Here is an 18,133-nt window from a genome sequence, read left to right as displayed (position 1 = left end):
GATAAAAATACCAAAGAATATCCGATCTCATGCAAGTCTAATAGTACTGTTCTTAGCTGGCTTGATCTGGCTTCTAGAAATTTGGGTAAAATTTTTCTTTATTTTCTTGTGCAAGTAATTAACAAACTATTGTTTTAATTAGGCTGAGTTTTGCGTTATTATCTGCCAAGAAATAAGGTTTTTCGATATTTTGTATGATGCAATCGAATCTAAATAAAAAACTTTTATTCAGATATCACAAATATCAGAATAGGATTGAAGAAACTGGAAAAAAAGTTTGATGGAACAATGGAGAGTTTCGGTAAAGAAATTTTTTCTCAGTGCCGATAGTTTTGTATTACAGTAAAATGCAAATTTTTCCCACACTTTGTGATTTCTGTTCTGTTTATTTCAAACTTTTATTTCAACCCTAAGTACTCGAACATACAGCCAACTGTTTAACAAAAAATCATCCTTCAAAACAAATGAGTGAAAGCTCCGAAAAATGTAAGAAAGTGAACTAAAGACCTTAGGCGATATTAACACATGAGAATCTCCTTGTAGCTTTCATCGTTAGATTTGAAATAAACGATCTATTGAGGGAAACTACGAAACAGTCTGATAAGATCAGAGAATTGAAGGAATTTGGTGGAAGGAAGGAAAGATTATTGCAACAGCGTGATGCTTGTTATACTGTAATTGCTAAACTTGGGGAAATGATTTGCAGTTCCGTCAAGTCAAGTGCTAACCATCGCTATCAACATTAAATCATACCCGAGTTTTCAACGCTCTAAGTTATTCTTAATCTTTTTCATATTTTCAGTGCCCGAAGGTTTTTGGCAATAATACAGTACAATAATTTTACCAAAACGAGGGAAATCAGAGTCTTCTATTTTTATGTCCCAATCATATTTTCAATACTGCAACGAATGTGTGTCTTGATCTACTGGATATTCATATTTTTAGACTTAGTTGAAATTCAAGAAATGAATGAAAAGTTGGTAGAAGAAAACAATAAGATGAAGAGAGGTGAGAACCATCAAAAGGGCCTGAATACTGTTGTTCTAGCTTATAGAGATGTTTTACATATTTTCTGGACTCTGGTAACTGCTATGACAAACATGGCTATTTTAACTGCTGCTTTGAAATCCTTAATATAATATTTCATACTGAGCAGCTGAATGTTATTTTAAATGTTATTCTTTCATTAGATTTGATTAAAGTACAAGAAATGAATGAGGAGTTGAGAGATGACAACGAAAAGATGGAGAAAGGTAAAATATGTCGAATAATTTTCGTTATTGACATTGTAGTTTGCTGGGAAATATTTTAGTGCAGTGTGAGTACATTTACTGGGATATATTTTAGGGAAAATGGGACATCTCAGAAATCGTATACGTATCCCATAAACATGATGAGAATTCTATTTGTAACATTTTTGAACAATCTGTACGACCTGGGGATTTTGTGTTTGTCAGAAGTAAATTATTGTAACGTATGAAACGGGGCATTTTTTACAAATTAGAATTTCTTACGAAATATTTTATTGCAAAGTTGGTAGACAGTTTATGCAGTGAAAACATTCTCCCAAACTATTTAAGTAAAGAAATGATATTTTTTTAAATTACTGCAACGAAACACATCACACGAAAATGCTTGCCGTGGCTGTAATATGAATGAAAAAAAACCAGAAAACATTTCAACAGAACATCATTTTTCCGAAGGAACATCAGAACTATCTTATAAACATCAGAGTATGTTTAAAATCAGTAAATATGGCACTAATTTTTCATTTCTACCAATGAACAATTAAAAACGCTAGAGATTTGTAACGATTGAAACTCGCATAAAGGCGTTGTTGTTTTGGAAAGTGGTAGATAGATGGAGGAGGTGTCTAATAATAATTATATGATAATTTAGCGATATCCAGGATTGAACAAAGACTTGCTGTTATGGAGAAGTCTCAGAAGCTTCCAAATAGATCCGGGCAGATTAACAGACCAACAACGAAGACTCGAGGAACATTGAAACCAACTCCTCCTCCAGGTGAATAATTTATCCAATCCAAGTTGTAATTTGTGAATAGTTGATGTATCATTCGAATTAAAGCGATTATTAAACAAAACGATATCCCTACATTCGATGGAGCCGAAGCCGAGTAATGTCAGCAAGTTATAAATGTTATTGGATTTTCTTCTGCATAATTACAACCAAAAAAAACATATTCATTGTTTTATTGGTTTAATTAGATTTTCTCAAGCCGGTTAGTTTGATTTGGGATATTGAAGTACTCTTTGAAGGTGCACCTTTTTTCAAAACATGGATTGATCAACATTTATTACTCGATAAATTTTCACATGTACAGGTATTTTATTCCAGAAAACTGCAAATTGAAGATAGGAAATATCTGTTATTTCGCTGTGATATATCATAAGCAGAATGTCAAATATGACAAAGCAGTTGATATCTGTAAGAAACGTAACGCAAATGTTGGTTTGATTCGAGATGAAGAATCTTACAATGCGATTATGAATTACTTGAGAAAGAATATTCCAACGAAACGAACGTGGGTTTATATATCGACAGGAATCAACTTTGATCCAATGGTTAGTATCATAAGGTTATGCCAATTATTCTCATATGTAGGAATATAAAATACCTTACGAGATGGGCAAAGTGTTAGTCAAAGATGTTTGAGACAAATTGGGTTGGTTCATTATCTACAACTGTTCAGGCGGTATATCGAATACTTTTTTTTATCTGTTTCTGACTCTGGATAAATTTACTCAGAAGTTTTTTTGCAAAGTTTTTGATTGTCTTGGCGTTAATGTCCATCGATATTTGAAATTTGTACCCATATTAATTCCACCTCAAGTTCACAACTTGGGCGCAAACCCAGCGTTGTAATAAAGCTTTAAATTGGTACATGAGCAACAACAAAACGCAAAATAACGAGGTGTCATATATTGGTGATATGCATTGCCCACAGGCTTGTCCATGGGACATATTTTATGTCCAATTCCATCTCGTAGCAATTAATGCTTGTTCCATCCCATCACATGGGACGTTTTCCGTGGGAATCACATTTATTTGTGTCACTCTTCCACCATGAATTAAATAATGGATACAATTATTGAAGAAAAGTGAAAACATTTGAAAGGTAAAATCATAAAGACTAAGGTTATCCATGACGTAATCAAGGTATCACAAATATCTCATGGAAAATACTTGTGTGCTGTCTCTCATTCAATTCGCATAGTCAAGCCTATGCATTACCACAAGACCACTAGCCTAAACTATTGACTCAAAATGATTGACTTTGTTTTGTTATGAAGTTGGCATTATTTTTACACTCGCTCTATCTTGCTTCTTCGTCGTACATTGGAACTTATTTATAGTCGTTTTTAACAACCTACTAATCAGAAGACTCGTCTTACTCTGAACTTCTTAAAGTTTAGTAATATAGTAATTTTGCAGTTTAATACATTCGGACAAATCTTCACCAAGCGCATGAATATGAAGGATTACATGATAACACGTGAGAGACTAGAAATACTTGCGTTCACATTTGACCAAGCATGGGTCGACAATAATATATCGCATTTTGACCGGGTCAAGCATTGTGAGTCAATAGTTTAGGCCAATGGTTCCCAAACTTTTTAGAGTTGGAACCCACTATTTATTACCATAGCTTGTGGCGACCCATTCAACTTAAAAAAATTAATTAAACATTGATGGAGGAAACAAAATTATTTTCTCAAACTGAATTTTCAGTGAAGCTAGTCAGAGAGATGAGCTTGTTTCTTGCTATTTTCCATAATAGACTTGACATTTATTTCAATTTCAGATAGTTTTAGGCGTAAAAAATTGAAAAGTTGCAGTTTATTTCAAAATTCGCTTTTAAATTTGCTTTGCCACCGATCCTAATAACCAGTATAATTAATCAAAGCTTTCTACATATTTTCACGACCCACTGAGATTCCTCTTGCGACCCACCAGTGGGTCGCGAAACATAGTTTGGGAACCGCTGGTTTAGGCTAGTGGTAATGCACAGGCTTGACTGTGCGAATGGGATGAGAGACAGCACACAAGTATTTTCCATGAGACATTTGTCGTGTCATACCTTGATTACGTCATGGATAACCTTAGTCTTTATGCTTTTTACCTTTCAAATGTTTTCCTTCTCCCTTTTTTGCAATAATTGTATCCATTATTTAATTCATGGTGGAACAGCGACACAAATAAATGTGATTCCCACGAAAAACGTCCCATGTGATGTGATGGAACAAGCATTAACTGCTATGAGATGGAATTGGACATAAAATATGTCCCATGGGCAATGCATATCACTAATTTATGACACATCGTTATTATGCGTTTTGTAATGCGATTTTAGGTAATTTATGAAATTAAATGGGCGATCAAGCATAATCCCGTGATATATGTCATCCAATTATTTTCTTTTAAGACTGGTGACGTCACACCTGCAGATTCATTCATTAAATGGAGTCGGGATGGTATTCCATTCACGGGAATTGATTTTGAAGATCGTACAAATGTTTATCTCGATGTTAATTTTAAACCGAGTTATCATGATCATGGGATGGCGAATGCTGCTCCTACCTGGGAGCGTAACGGAGTTATTTGGGAGATCCTGATCTAATTAAATGTCTGCTTGATTGTATTTTTTCACTCTGGATCCATCATCAATGAAATATAAATCATTGAATCCTGATTTAAAATTTAAACTTTTGGTATTTGTAGTAAATACAGTATATAACAGTAAATATCAATTAATAATTTAAATTAGCATAATTAATTAAACTAAATTGCGTTTGATGGAGAAATTTTCAATTTTTGGATTTGAATTTTTCAGTTCTGCAAACACTTTAGTTAAATTGGATTTCAGTTAAACAAATTTGCCTAATAAACAAGCAATAAATTTAGTTTCTGTGTAAAATCTATTGTTTTTCATAATGCTGTTTCTCAGCGGGATCAGTTTGAGTAAGGATTAGGTTCGTTGAATTTACAATAATTTATCTCAAAGGAACGCAAAGCTTGGAATTACCTGAATAAGTAGAAATATAAAAAGGTTTACCGACTCATTCTATGAAATTGCATGGCGTTTATTGACTTTGAGCAATGCTAAATTTTCTTTAAGGGTTTTTTGGCACCGCATCCCAACCCTTCGCTGATTCGATAATGCGACGGAAAAGTATCAACCAATTAACAGAGAAGTACATTGCAATAAGTGCATTAGAAATTTGGTATTATTGCGATGTATTTCATGTACTCAAACATGAGTGAAAAAAAGTCTTCTTTGAGCAAAGTTTCAGGCGACAAGAAGTTCTATGAACTAGAAGTTCTGAAACTATACAGAAATGTCTTGTTGAACTTATTCAGAGGTAAAAAAGTCCCATCCTCTTAGAGAAGTTATGGGTGACATTTGAAATGCGAAAAGTTACTGAAATAACATAGGATTATGGTGGCGTCGTACATGCACTCAAAAGTAAATGAGACTCTGAGCAAAATTCCGGGTGATCACTGAAAGTCCAAAGGCTACTGGGACTATCAAAAATTAAACGTAAATGAATACCGGACTATTATCTAGTTATACTGCATTGGAAGCCACCGTCCGATTCTTATTTCCCAATTGCTGCGGCAAAAGTTCCAACATGTGTTACATCGGTTAAAGTTGGGGGAAATAACTGTCGTTCTTGAACCGTTATCCCGCCCGCCACTCCCTCGACCCCTAACACGACTCGAAAAATTGAAGCATGAAGGTCAACAAACTCCAACAAAAGAAGAGTTAGACTGGAAGATAAAAAAAGCGGAAATTGAAGACAATAGCGTTTATATAATTTGCAATGAGTGTGTACGTATTCTTGCCGTACCCTGGACTAAAGGTAGTATTAACATAAAACACAAAAGACTTATTCATAAAAACATTTATCGAGTCAATAATTACTGGTTACTGAGCAGGGCTAGGCTTATATTCAAATATTCAACTATAAGAATAGAAATTTACTATTTGAAAATTTGGTAACAAGTTACGCGACAGGTCACTTGCGCGTCGCTTAATCAAACGATGGGATTTCACAACTAACTTGCGGATTCTCAACGAAAACACCAGTCTGCACTATAGAGGTTGGATCGGGCCCAAAAATTCCAGCCGGACCCAGGCCCGTGGGTATTAAACCCGACTAATTAACTGGATTTGCAGGTCCGAGACAGGAGCAAACCTGAAATTTCCAATTTTATTAGGAGTTCTTTGAATTGTCATTGCAAGAGTTTAATACAGTATGTGTCGTGATGATGAGGCAACTTCTGTTTTTTGCAGACCACGGTCTCTCGTGGCCAAAAACACGGCCGAAACGAAACGCCGAAACTCATTTATAAAAAGGGGAGGGGGGCGATGGAGAAGCCCGACCAGAACGTAATGATTGACATTTCAGGCCCGACCCGGCCCGAATTTTGGGTCGCTTTTTTAGACATTGCAAATCGCAAAATTTTGGGTGCTAGCAGTGAATTTCCCTCTAAGATTCTTTACGTTACTGCCTTCACACTAGTACGTACACTTCTAGAGCGCCGTAAGTGTTGTACAAACAGCTCAGATTTTTCGAATTCACAAAAATACGAATCAAAAAAAATATAATCGGACATTGTAAATTCTTGTCGTTGTCATGGATTGAATATTGCGCAACAGAAAAGGGTTTACCAGGCTTGTCCATGGGACATATTTTTCTGTCCCATTCCCATCCCATAGCAATTATGCCTGTCCCATCCCATTAGGAAGAAATTCAATAAAAAATGTTAAATTTAGGTTTAGCGTTTATTAAATAGGACTACATGTACGAAGAGACATGCTAAACAACAAAATTTACGGACTTTGTTAACTTTATATTCATAACTAAATACACGTATCCATCAGCTCTTTCACGAAGTATATTGTTAATGCTGATTATATATTGCTCTTTATAACTAACAAGAGAGCTAAGATCAAATATATGAACACGAAGTCCATAACGAATTGTTTTACCATAATTTTCCCGAAAATCATACGATTTTCGCGTCCCGCGAGAAATACAAATGTATGCTGTCCCATACCAACCCATGGAACGTTTGGCATAGACAAGCCTGGTCTTTACACACTAAAAAAGTCAGCTCTTTTAACGAACGCGTAATTGCGCCAAATTTCCGATTTCGAAATTCGTTAAAATTCTGTCGTGTTTGGTTTTACTGCTTCTTCATACAGAGTACGGTTGCAATAAACGCCTTTTGAAACCGCAAAGGTTTTCGCCGGTGAGAAAATAGTCCGCGACCAAAACAGGTTGGGAAACACTGGATTAAAGAGTTGCAAGTTTGCTCTAAGCAAGTTGTCGAGCCCTCAACTGAAGTAACAAAATTACTTTACTGTCGATTTCAATAACATATGTAAACTAATATTTTAAAATCTGTTGCGATTTCTCAAAAAATAGAATATTGCAAAAAACTAAAGTTAATTTTGCGATACATAATTTCTAGGAAACGGCAAAAAAATCTTCGACTATTCAAATTTTCTTGAGGAAGTTTTCTCTAAGCAAGTTCACTCGCTTCAAAAATTAAGGAGATTTATTTTTAAGCTAAATTGTGCGACCAACAAAATGCCCAGAGTTACTGAGTCTATTGGGAATGATAGTGTCGGATTCTTTTTAGTTAATAAGGATTGGCGCAAGACTTAAAAATAACAGCTATGCAGTGAATTAACCATAACTTTAATTATATGAATTTTTTTTTTCAATTCAAACATTATTTTTTCTGGTTTGAACATTCACTCTACACGGGCTATAAGTCGGCGAATGAGAACGGTTACTGAGGCAACAAGTTCTCAAAGATCAGAGGAAGATAATTCAATTTAAAATCTGCGAAAAAGCATGGTTACATAACATAGAGCTGATGGGGGAGAGTCTGCATTTTGGCGTAGGGATGGCGGGAATTGATCTGAAAACTTATAGAGGCTGGCTACTAAACATGTAAAATACATATACAGTTCATACAGAACCGTCATTCCTGACACTCGCTGTGAAATCTTAATTGAGGCAATAAGTGCCACTTATGCACTTTACGCATAACTAATATTTCAAAACATCCTAGGCCAGATCAGAGAACCTAATATATCGGTCTATTTTGCCCACCTCGATACAATCACAAAGTGGCAATATTTCCGTTACCGATACTCGTTAACAATATATCGGTACATCTCTACTTTTAAACTGTGGCAAAATTCTGGGTTGTTTTTAATGGTGCATCCACAAGAATTTTCAAAATTTCTATATCGCTGATTGGCATTGATGAAACTATGACAGCATTAAGCAAACAGTATCTAGTTTTCAACTATCTTATTTTATTGATAAATTACAAAAATGTTTGGTAATTTTACAGCTTATAAGCATATGCGACGTTGTAATGGGTGGCAACTTCATTGTTTCTTTACTGTAGATTTTAATGGCATGTGTAAACTTATGGTTTAAATTCATTGCGATTTGTTTAAAAATAGTATATTGCAAAAAGCTAATATTAATTCTGCGATGTAATGGTTTATTCCATCACGCGACATCGCTAATCCGATTAAGTTCTGAAACTGCGTCACGACATGACAAGCGTCTGCTTCCATAAATATCCGAATGCGGTAAATTTTTAAGCATAAAAGCAACGCAATGGAAATACATCCGTATAGTTTTATATCGACTATATCAAAGCAACTGTTTGATAGGATAGTTCGCAAGATTTTTAGAGTTCGAAAAAAGGAACCTCCTATGATACTGGTGATATTTGGACGATTGTTGGGCAACAATAGAGCACTTTAGTGCGAAAGCACAGACAGAATCAAAAATCGTTGCACGAATATCAAATAGCTAACCCGATTGTGCGGAGATATGGGGGTATATTCTAGGTTTCCCAGGAAACTGCCGGGCCGATCAGGACGAAACTTGGCATGTGGGCCGGGGATAGTGTCGTGATAACATAGAAAAGATCGGGCCAGAGGAAGTGGGCCTAAACGGGCTTTTAGTGGCCCGAGGCTGGTTATTGGTCAATCAGTTCTCAATCAAGTCAAGCTAGAGTGATTTTGGGTTTTAGAAGCCGTTTAGCTCCGTCTCCGGGCCTAGAAAGCGTTTGCCAGAGTATTGGGAATTTTGCAAGCAATATTGGGGGTGAAGGCAGTGACTCACTGACTTTTTGTCTTGGTTGAGTGATCACGGACCAAAAAATTGATAAAACTACGAATATCCGCCAGTCTTCCGGCGCCACAACCCTCCTGCTTCCATCCTACATCAAATGAGCGTCAGCTTTTTACTTAGTCCAAAATTTTTTCTCTCTTGATTCCCCTCGTTGGTAGCGAAGCGACCGTCCCTGGATGGTTAGGCAACCGAGAGCACTCTAGTGCGAAAGCACAGTCAGTGTCATAAATCGTTGCGCGTAGGGCAAGAAACTTGGTACGTAAGTATATTTATGGTTTCAGCGTGAAACGAAGGTTTCTCAGGAAAACTGTCGGGCCGATCCGGACAAAACTTGTCATGTAGGTCGGGGACGGTGTTCATATGAACGGGCCAGAGGAAGTGGGCTGAAGAAGACGCTCGAGTGATTTCGGAGCCGTTTCGAGGATGTTTAGCTCGGCTTCCGGGGCGGAAAAACGTTTGCCAGAGTATTGGAAACTTTTCCAAGTAGTATTGGGGGTGGGAGTAAAGTCTTCGCCCCCTAAGGGTTGAGTAACGTGGGTAAAGCCACGCCCACTTCAGTACTATTGATTTTGGACGATTCTGAGCATTTGGAATGGAATATCAGGCAAAGCGATGCTCGATTGTCAAAAAGAATAACAATTCAAATATTTCACCACCGGCAACTTGGTAATTTCCCCTCCCCGTAACGCTCAAGTGACGTCGAAAAGTTGCGCACCTCAGATTGAAGCTATCAAGAAACAAAGTAGATAAGAATAGTTGAAAAAATTATTTGAATGCTTCTTTCAAGAATTTTATTTTCCCTCACTACCCAGTCACGCTCCAGCGATTCTGGCTTATTTATGGCTTCTGAGAGATCCCAGCAGAAATCTAAAAACATGGGCTTGGCTGGAAAAATTATTCGAATCACTTTTAGGTGAAATTTTTTTCCCCATACTCCCAAGTCACTGCCCTTTTTAAAAAAGCCTGTGCCGATTCTGAAAAAAACGTTTTTCAAATTTTCTAAGCCCTTTTTGAAAGAATATTACTTTTCCTTGAATCCGCCATGCTGATTAAAAATAAACGCCTTTACAAAACGTCCATAATTGTTATAAATTTGCAATGTCGCTTCTAAATTATCTTTTCTCATTCTATAAATGCTACGCTCATTCTGAATTATTACAATCTCGGCTACAAATAGCGTTGTCTAATGTGAGGTTTTTTCTAAATAGATCAAACATGCTCTGTGCCCGTTTGCAATAAACCATGACTTTATTCATTCAGTTAATACTTAACTACACTGAGATGGAAATCCCAATCGTTTACATATTAATCTCCGTCATCGCGTCATCCTTGTGTCAAGATGAAACAGTGTTTCACTGCACTTCCAATCCGGGTTGCCAGATTGCACAATGTGATCCGATTGCTGTAGGATGGGACAGACCAGGTTTCAACATTGATGAACATCTGCAAGACAAAGAGTACACGATAACATGCAAGTCCAATAGTACTGTTCTTAGCTGGCTTGATTTCGCAGCCAGAAATTTGGGTATGGTTGTTTTAATTGCTTGATTGAATAATTAATTTTGAAGCTCAGTTTTAAGTTTTTACCTAGAAATAATTTATTTCAGCAATTTGAATGATGCAATCGAATCTAATAAAATCTCCAATTTTTATTCAGATATCACTAATATCAGAATAGGATTGGAAAAGTTGGAAGACAAGTTTAATGGAAAAATTGAGAGTTTCGGGAAAGAAATTTCTGGTTAGTGTACGATAACCCCTAACAATAAAATGCTAAACCTTTCGCTTTCTGGAATTCATGTTCTGTTTATTTCAAACTTTCATTTCAAAGTACTCGAACATGCAGCCATCTGTATAACTAAAACTTATCTTTTAAATCAAAAGAGTAAACATACATAAAAATGAGAGGAAGTGAACTGAAGACCTAGACGTTATAAGATTTTCCTCGTAGTTTACATCGTTAGATTTGAAATAAACAATATTTTGAGAAGAACCACAAAACACCACACTCTGATGAAATCAGAGAAATGAAAAAAGATTCGTGCGACATCGTGATGGTTTTTTAATCTGCCATCGCTAATGCCAAAATAAATTATTGACAAATACTCAAAGTCTAGTGGTAACTGAACTTAACTTTAAACTTTTTTTCTGTCAAAGCTATCAACATTTAATCATAATCGAGCTTTCAACGCGCAAAAGTATTTTTAATCTTTTCTCATATTTTCAGTGCCGGAAGATTTTTCCAATAATATAACAAAACGAGTAAATGCAACGATTCTTCTCGTCTTATTTTCACGTCCCAATCATATTCTCAATACTGCAACAAACGTATATCATGATCCACTGGATATTTTTATTTTCAGACTTGGACGAAATGAATGAAAAATTGGTAGGAGACAACGATAAGATAAAGAAAGGTGAGAGCAATCAAGAAAGTCTCAATACTGTTTTTCTATTTTACTGAAATGTTTTCACACATCTTTAAACTTGGGTAACTGCTATGACACACAGGGCTATTTTATCTGCTGCTTCGAAATCCTATATAGGTTACAATGGTAAACAATGTAATATTTCATACTGAGCTACTGAATGGTATTTTTAAATGTTATTCTTTCATTAGATTTGATTAAAGTACAAAACATGAATAATAGGTTGATTGAAGACAACGAGAAGATGAAGAAAGGTAAAATATGTCAAATAATATTGTTTGTTGACGAAATATATATCTGCAAACAATTTTTTGCAATCGAGTAACCACTATGACGAAAGCATTCTATGATCTGCTATTTCTAAATGCAATATAAAAATTAAAAACATTATTGTTCAGTTTACTGTGAGCATCAAAATGCTATTTCTCATTAGATTTGACCAAAGTACAAAACATGAATATTAAGTTGACAGAAGACAACGAAATGATGAAAAAAGGTAAACTGACGAATAACTTTCTTTGTTGACATTGTTGTTTGTCGCGATATATTTTAGGGCTGAGAGTGAGTAGAGTGATTTAATGAATACTTGTAACATTTGTGAAAGGTTTGGTGTTCACAAATTCTCAGCTTTTCCCAAATTATTCTTTGAAGTCGTATAAGTATCCCAGAAACATTGAAATATTACCAAACCACTTTATCAAAATGACAATGTTAATCTTAGCATTTGTGAGCAATCTCCAGAACCTTAATTAGGATTTCTTGTTTGTCAATAGAGGAGTATTAAAAAGTTTGAACTTGGGGAATATTTTACAAATTGTTTACAAAATATTACATTGCAAAATTGGTGATCAATTTATGCATCGAAAGCATTCTCCCAAACACTTTATTTAGGAAAGTGATTGGGAGAATGCTTTCGCAGCTTAAACTGTCTACAAACTTTTCCGTGTTTTTTGTTTAAATTACTGCAATGGGACACAGCGACAAAATAATCCTGTCTCGACTGTAATTTGAGTAGAAAAATGACATAAAACAAGTGAAAATAATATGATTTTTTTGTACGCCCGTAGATGTGAACCAAGATGGCGGACACCGTAACGAAGTATGTATACCAAGTTAGAATTAGGCTATAATTTCAGGTACAAATATTACAGGAGTCACTCGGCTAGTCCCCGAACTCGTAATAGAACTATAAAATTAAAAAAAAAGTAATAGAGTTATGGTCTAACCCAGGGGTTCTCAAACTTTTTGTGTTGCGGAGCCCTTGAAAAAGTTGACTATTATTCACGGAGCCCCAAAATAAATGTTAAAATTGTTACTTTCCGAATAATATTCCTGAGTAAGTCAAAAGTACTGTACTTATTTTAAATGCTTAACCTCGTTTAATAGGGTTAATACAAGTCATAAATGAATCTAAATGTAAAAGATGAATTATATATACTAAAGCTGTAAACTTGATACTTGACAAACATATTAATAAATTAGGGGTCGGATCTTTTACCTTTAGATATTTTTGAAAGACTTAAAAGGCCGGTAATAACGTACTCGATTGCATTTTGTTACGATCGCCGATTGTTTTCGTCAGCATGGCGGTGTTTATTCTCCCTAAATCAAAAATTTTCCTCGACATATACATGTATGATGTTATTGTTCCACAATGACGACGAGTATCGCTTTTTTGTTCTCGTGGGGAATTATGAGTTCAATGTGAAAAACATGTTACCATATTATAGTCACCGGAGACGAAATGCTAAAAATAATAAATAATAAATGGTAAATCCGCAACTCCAATTTCTTGATTGAAAAGCGGCATACTGAAATATTAAAACTTAAAATGGGAGATAACACTAAGTTTTGTTTCAGCAGACTCACGTCAGATTAAAAACACGTTCATAGACATTGTGAATCAAAAATTTGGTGTTATGTTGGGTTTTTTTTGGTTATTCGTCGTAGTAACTGCGAAACCGAAACACAGTCAATTGTGCGCGCGATGTACCTATTTTTTCATTCTGAAACTACCGACGGAGCCGCATGCAATGAAATAAATTTCAATCTTTCGTATTTTGCCCCGATCTCTTGTTTTTTAAACGGCGACATCTTGCTCGTGAGTGCGAAAGAACAAAATCAAGCTTGACAAATCCCCAAGATCACAAAAATACGACTGCAATTTATGTATAGTTGGCAGTTTTTCGCGTATTTTATGTTATTTCAGAATAGTAGTCTTTCATTTCAGTAATCCTAATAGTAAAATTAGCCAATTCAGTATTTTAAAAAGTAATCGAATAGCTCGCGGAGCCCCTGGGTTTCTCTCACGGAGCCCTGGGGCTCCGTACGGAGCACTTTGAGAACCTATGGTCTAACCCTAACCTGGTACATATATGATGTTCCGGTGTTCGCCATCTTGGTTCACATACTACGGGACGCCGAGTTTACTGAAGATATATATACAATCTTCTGTGAGCTTGTTTAAGATTGGTAAATGTGGCCAATTATTCCCAACTTTATACTGAACACTACAAAACGTCAGAAGTTTGTGAGGTAGAGAAATGCGTGGCGGAAGCTTCGTTGTTTTGGCAAGTGAAAACAAAACAGATACTTAATTTTCAATACTTTTCAATAATTTAGATTTCAATACTTATATTAACATTTAGCGATATCCCGTATTGAACAAAAACTTGCTGTTATGAAGAAGCCTCAACTGATTCCAAAGGGATTCGCACAAATCAGCAGACCAAAGCCAACTCCTCATCCAGGCAAATATTTCATCCAATTTGTGGTTTATGAATATCTGACAAATAATTTACATTATAGTGATTATAGAACATAACATTGTTTTAAATTATTGAATATAGAAAGAAAATGGGCAATATATGATAGACTTTGTTGCATTCCCAAATACGATAAATTGAGTCGGCTAATTTGAATATATTGAAATATAGTTAGAAGTCTGTTTGCTTTTTATTTGTAGCAACGATTTATAGAGAAAAATATCACTCGTGTGGTTTCACATTGAAATAAACTGTCGTTACTTTTCAGAAAATTGCAAATTAAAGGTTGGAAATATCTGTTATTTCGCTGTGATATATGACGAATGGGATGTCGTATACAAAAAAGCATTTGATATTTGTAATGAACGTAACGCAGATGTTGGTTTAATTCGAGATGAAGAATCTTACAATGCTATTATAAAATACTTGAGAAAGAATATTCCAAGAGGAGAGGATATATGGACCGGAATCCAGTTTGATCCAATGGTTAGTATCTTATGGTTTTGCTATATATACTCTTGCATAAAATATATATAATTTTACCAGATCAGTAGGATAAGAGTTCCGATACGAACAAAGGTGGTTAGAGGCAATATAAGTTTGGTTAGAACAGTATTTTGCGATTGTATTCGTCCGCGTTGCACAATACGTACATGCGCTGAGAAAAACTTGTGGAATTGGGTGATAATTCATCCACATCCCAGCACCAGCTGAATTTGAACCTTCGTCTTGATCTATTCAGAGTTATATTTATAGTATATTCTGTATATAAACCTACTAATACAGTAATGGCTTAACATAGGAGTTCTGTACAAATGTCTGCCCAGCGTGTGGACACGAAGATTTTGTTTTTTATGTCGCATGAGAGACTGGTAATGGACCTTTCCCCGAGCAGCGACTTACTTGTTTACTTCGTGACATTGGCCAATCAGCAAGATGCGAAAAGTGACGTAACAATGCCCCCTTTTCGCATCCGCTCAGACACTTTTCTCACTCAGACAGATTTTCAAGCGTGGTTGTAAACATTACCTCGTTTTCGCGTTTTTGAACTCTATTCGTTAGTTTTCAGTTGTGTTTCGGAAACTGAAATAAAAATCAGATAATTCAATGATCACTCTGTCTTCCTAGGAGTTTTAATTTGATTGCAGTAATAAAAATTAGTGTAGAAATAGCTGTGATAGACTAGCCTGAAATTCTTTACCGGTACTTTTAAAAAACAGATTGTTGTATGCGATGAATCATAATGATGGTTTGAAACACATACCCCATTTTACAGGCGCCAACTCGCAAAAGCACTCTTAAAATAGCCCTGAAAATTTTGCAATGGTAAAGTATAGGAAGAATTTTCCAGGGGTCGAAGGTCGGGGAAAGGTCCATACTTTACAAATGACTTTTTTATTGATGAAAAACATAATTTATGATTTTCAATTTAATGTGTGATCGAGCATGATTCAGTGATGAATGCTATCAAATAATTCTTTACAGACTCGTGACGTCACACCTGCAGATTTATTCACTAAATGGTATCCGGGCGATCCATTTACGGGATTTGAATATAAAGATCGCACAAATGTTTACCTTGTTGTCAATTCCGACCCAGATGAACGTAGTCAAGGAATGGTGAATGGTGATCCTACCTGGAAGCAGAATGGAGTCATTTGTGAGATCCTGATCTAATGAAACGTTTGGATTTATCATCAAAAAAATATTATTTATAGAATCTCAACTAAAAATCATACCATTTGTATTTTGATGAATACAATATATAAGACTGAATATCAATTGTCAACGGAGTTATATGTGAGATCCTGATCTAATGAAACATCTGCCTGGTTGTATTTTGTTCTTCTTGATCTATCATCAAAAAAATATAAATCATTGAATCCCAATCTGAAGTTTGTACGATTAGTCTCTCCAATTATCAATGTAGATAATCAAAGCTATATTAAAGTTTAATAAAAATAGGTAACTTTTTAAACTGAATTTCACGTTATCCGATTAAAAATGATTCCTGATTTTTTAGTTATGTAAGCATACCATTTAAAATTATAATTTATCAAACAAAGTCGATTGATATTTTCAGATTTAATTTACCACATTTTATCGTTTCGTTGATTGAAAATGTTCAAATTTGAGCAAAGTTCAGAGATTTATATTTTTGATTTGAGTAATTTGATGGATAAATTAATACAAACACTTTAATTCGAAATAAATGTAGTTTCCGTGTAATATATTCGTTTTTCTTAAGTTTTTCAGAGGGATCAGTTTGAATGAGCTGAAAGCTGAAAAGGTTTCGCAAATTGTTCGCAACATTGAATAAATACATTAAAGAAAAACTTGCTTATTGCTCGATGCGTTAATGAGTTCAAAATTAGAGCTCGACCGATATATCGGCCAACCGATATATCGGGCCGATATTGCGTGTTTGCCGATATATCATATCGGCCCAACCGGCCGATATATATCAGCTTTAGTCGCTTTTCCACGTTATAAAAAATGAGTCTTTTTCCCCGGGAAATATCTGCGGCCGAGCGTTTTCTTTTTTTCGCTTCTCTCATTTTGCCTCTCAATGAACAGAGAGTTCTCTTCTATATTTCTCTCTTTTATCTCTTCGTGTGGCGCAAAATCCTCGCCTTCGAATATCTTGCGTCCCCATTAGACTTGCACGTAATCGACAAAAATCAATTTCGTAATTACGACAAAATCGATTACGTAATGACCCCGTAATTGCGATATTTTTTTACGCATTTAAACCTATTATAAAAACCATTTGAATCCACTTCTTTTCCGAATGGGACATCGAAGTTTGGTTTTCATATCACCGACAGTACTACACGCCGGCGACAGATGTTAAAGACAAATACCAAGGAGTGAATTCAAATTGTATTTATTCTGATTTTTATCTTTTGTGTTGATTTGATTTTCCTTTATCACCTTCGCAAATTAACCGTCCCAATTTTATGCGATCAATTTTATCATTACCAACACTGGTATACGGATATTTATGAAACAATAATTGCCTTTTTTTAAAATCGACTTTCGTATTGAATAAAAATGTCGGGTTTCCAAGTTATTAATCAACGACGAGCGTATTCTTTCGTTTGATTATACCTGCGCTTGCCTCGCGACGAAGACTTGCTATTGCTCCGTTTTTTAATTATCCGACTTTGCTACCTAGTTAGCATTTTGCAATAATTATTGATGCTGAATTATTGACTTCATTTTATATCAAATCATTTCGCGGCCTAAATGTTATGACATTATTTGCGATAAATTTAGATCACATATTAATTATTTAGCCCGCGGTAAATTCTTACCCGTAACTCGTTGTGAATTAATGCTAATAAATTCTATTTTGTTTTTTAATGTGCTGTAATTTGTATTAATAAAAGTGATTGAGTGGGAAAAGAAAGTAGCCTTCTCTTCCTTTACTCCATAACGGCGGTAAAATTCGTTTCATGTCTGTTTCACGGAGAGAAAGAAAAATACGCCTTCCGGAATAACAATCAACTATCACACATTCTTATTTATCGTTATCAGCGCCGAATAAAAAAGATACCAAATCGTGGAGACAAAAAAGTCTGTCGGTGTTAATTGCGTTACGGTGATAACGCTCATAATAATATCGTTTTGATCGTAAAACCAAACGCTCAAACGGGGTGGCGATTTTACGTAATTTGTAACTTCCCTTCCGTAACTCGAAATAATTACATAAATCCCTAAATTACGTGCAAGCCTAGTC

The 18,133-nt window shown here is 35.2% G+C and overlaps 2 protein-coding genes across 2 annotated transcripts; both read left to right on the top strand.

Moving 5' to 3' along the window:
* Positions 1–843: 843 nt before the first annotated feature.
* Positions 844–4,759, top strand: LOC120346019 (uncharacterized). The gene is made up of 5 exons (XM_078114925.1): positions 844–1,008; positions 1,191–1,253; positions 1,900–2,025; positions 2,359–2,585; positions 4,448–4,759. The coding sequence occupies exons 1-5, from the start codon at positions 909–911 to the stop codon at positions 4,640–4,642; spliced, it is 711 nt and encodes a 236-aa protein (XP_077971051.1). The 5' UTR covers positions 844–908; the 3' UTR covers positions 4,643–4,759.
* A 5,680-nt stretch (positions 4,760–10,439) lies between these two features.
* LOC144425895 (uncharacterized) lies at positions 10,440–16,323 on the top strand. Its single transcript, XM_078115664.1, has 8 exons — positions 10,440–10,722; positions 10,855–10,938; positions 11,561–11,614; positions 11,818–11,880; positions 12,060–12,122; positions 14,275–14,376; positions 14,660–14,877; positions 15,877–16,323. The coding sequence occupies exons 1-8, from the start codon at positions 10,440–10,442 to the stop codon at positions 16,066–16,068; spliced, it is 1,059 nt and encodes a 352-aa protein (XP_077971790.1). The 3' UTR covers positions 16,069–16,323.
* Positions 16,324–18,133: the final 1,810 nt, after the last annotated feature.

Source organism: Styela clava, chromosome 8, assembly GCF_964204865.1.
Source record: "Styela clava chromosome 8, kaStyClav1.hap1.2, whole genome shotgun sequence".
NCBI classification, from domain to species: Eukaryota; Metazoa; Chordata; class Ascidiacea; order Stolidobranchia; family Styelidae; genus Styela; species Styela clava.
The sequence above is the reverse complement of the archived record's forward strand: the minus strand, read 5'-3'. Positions and strand labels throughout refer to the sequence as shown.

Excerpts from the sequence above, each read along its gene's own strand:
- LOC120346019 (XM_078114925.1), top strand. The coding sequence starts at position 909 with ATGTGTGTCTTGATCTACTGGATATTCATATTTTTAGACTTAGTTGAA. Across the intron at positions 2,026-2,358 it reads GAAACCAACTCCTCCTCCAG|AAAACTGCAAATTGAAGATA; the intron begins GTGAATAATTTA and ends ATTTTATTCCAG. Across the intron at positions 2,586-4,447 it reads GAATCAACTTTGATCCAATG|ACTGGTGACGTCACACCTGC; the intron begins GTTAGTATCATA and ends TTTTCTTTTAAG.
- LOC144425895 (XM_078115664.1), top strand. The coding sequence starts at position 10,440 with ATGACTTTATTCATTCAGTTAATACTTAACTACACTGAGATGGAAATC. Across the intron at positions 11,615-11,817 it reads CAACGATAAGATAAAGAAAG|ATTTGATTAAAGTACAAAAC; the intron begins GTGAGAGCAATC and ends TTCTTTCATTAG. Across the intron at positions 12,123-14,274 it reads CAACGAAATGATGAAAAAAG|CGATATCCCGTATTGAACAA; the intron begins GTAAACTGACGA and ends ATTAACATTTAG.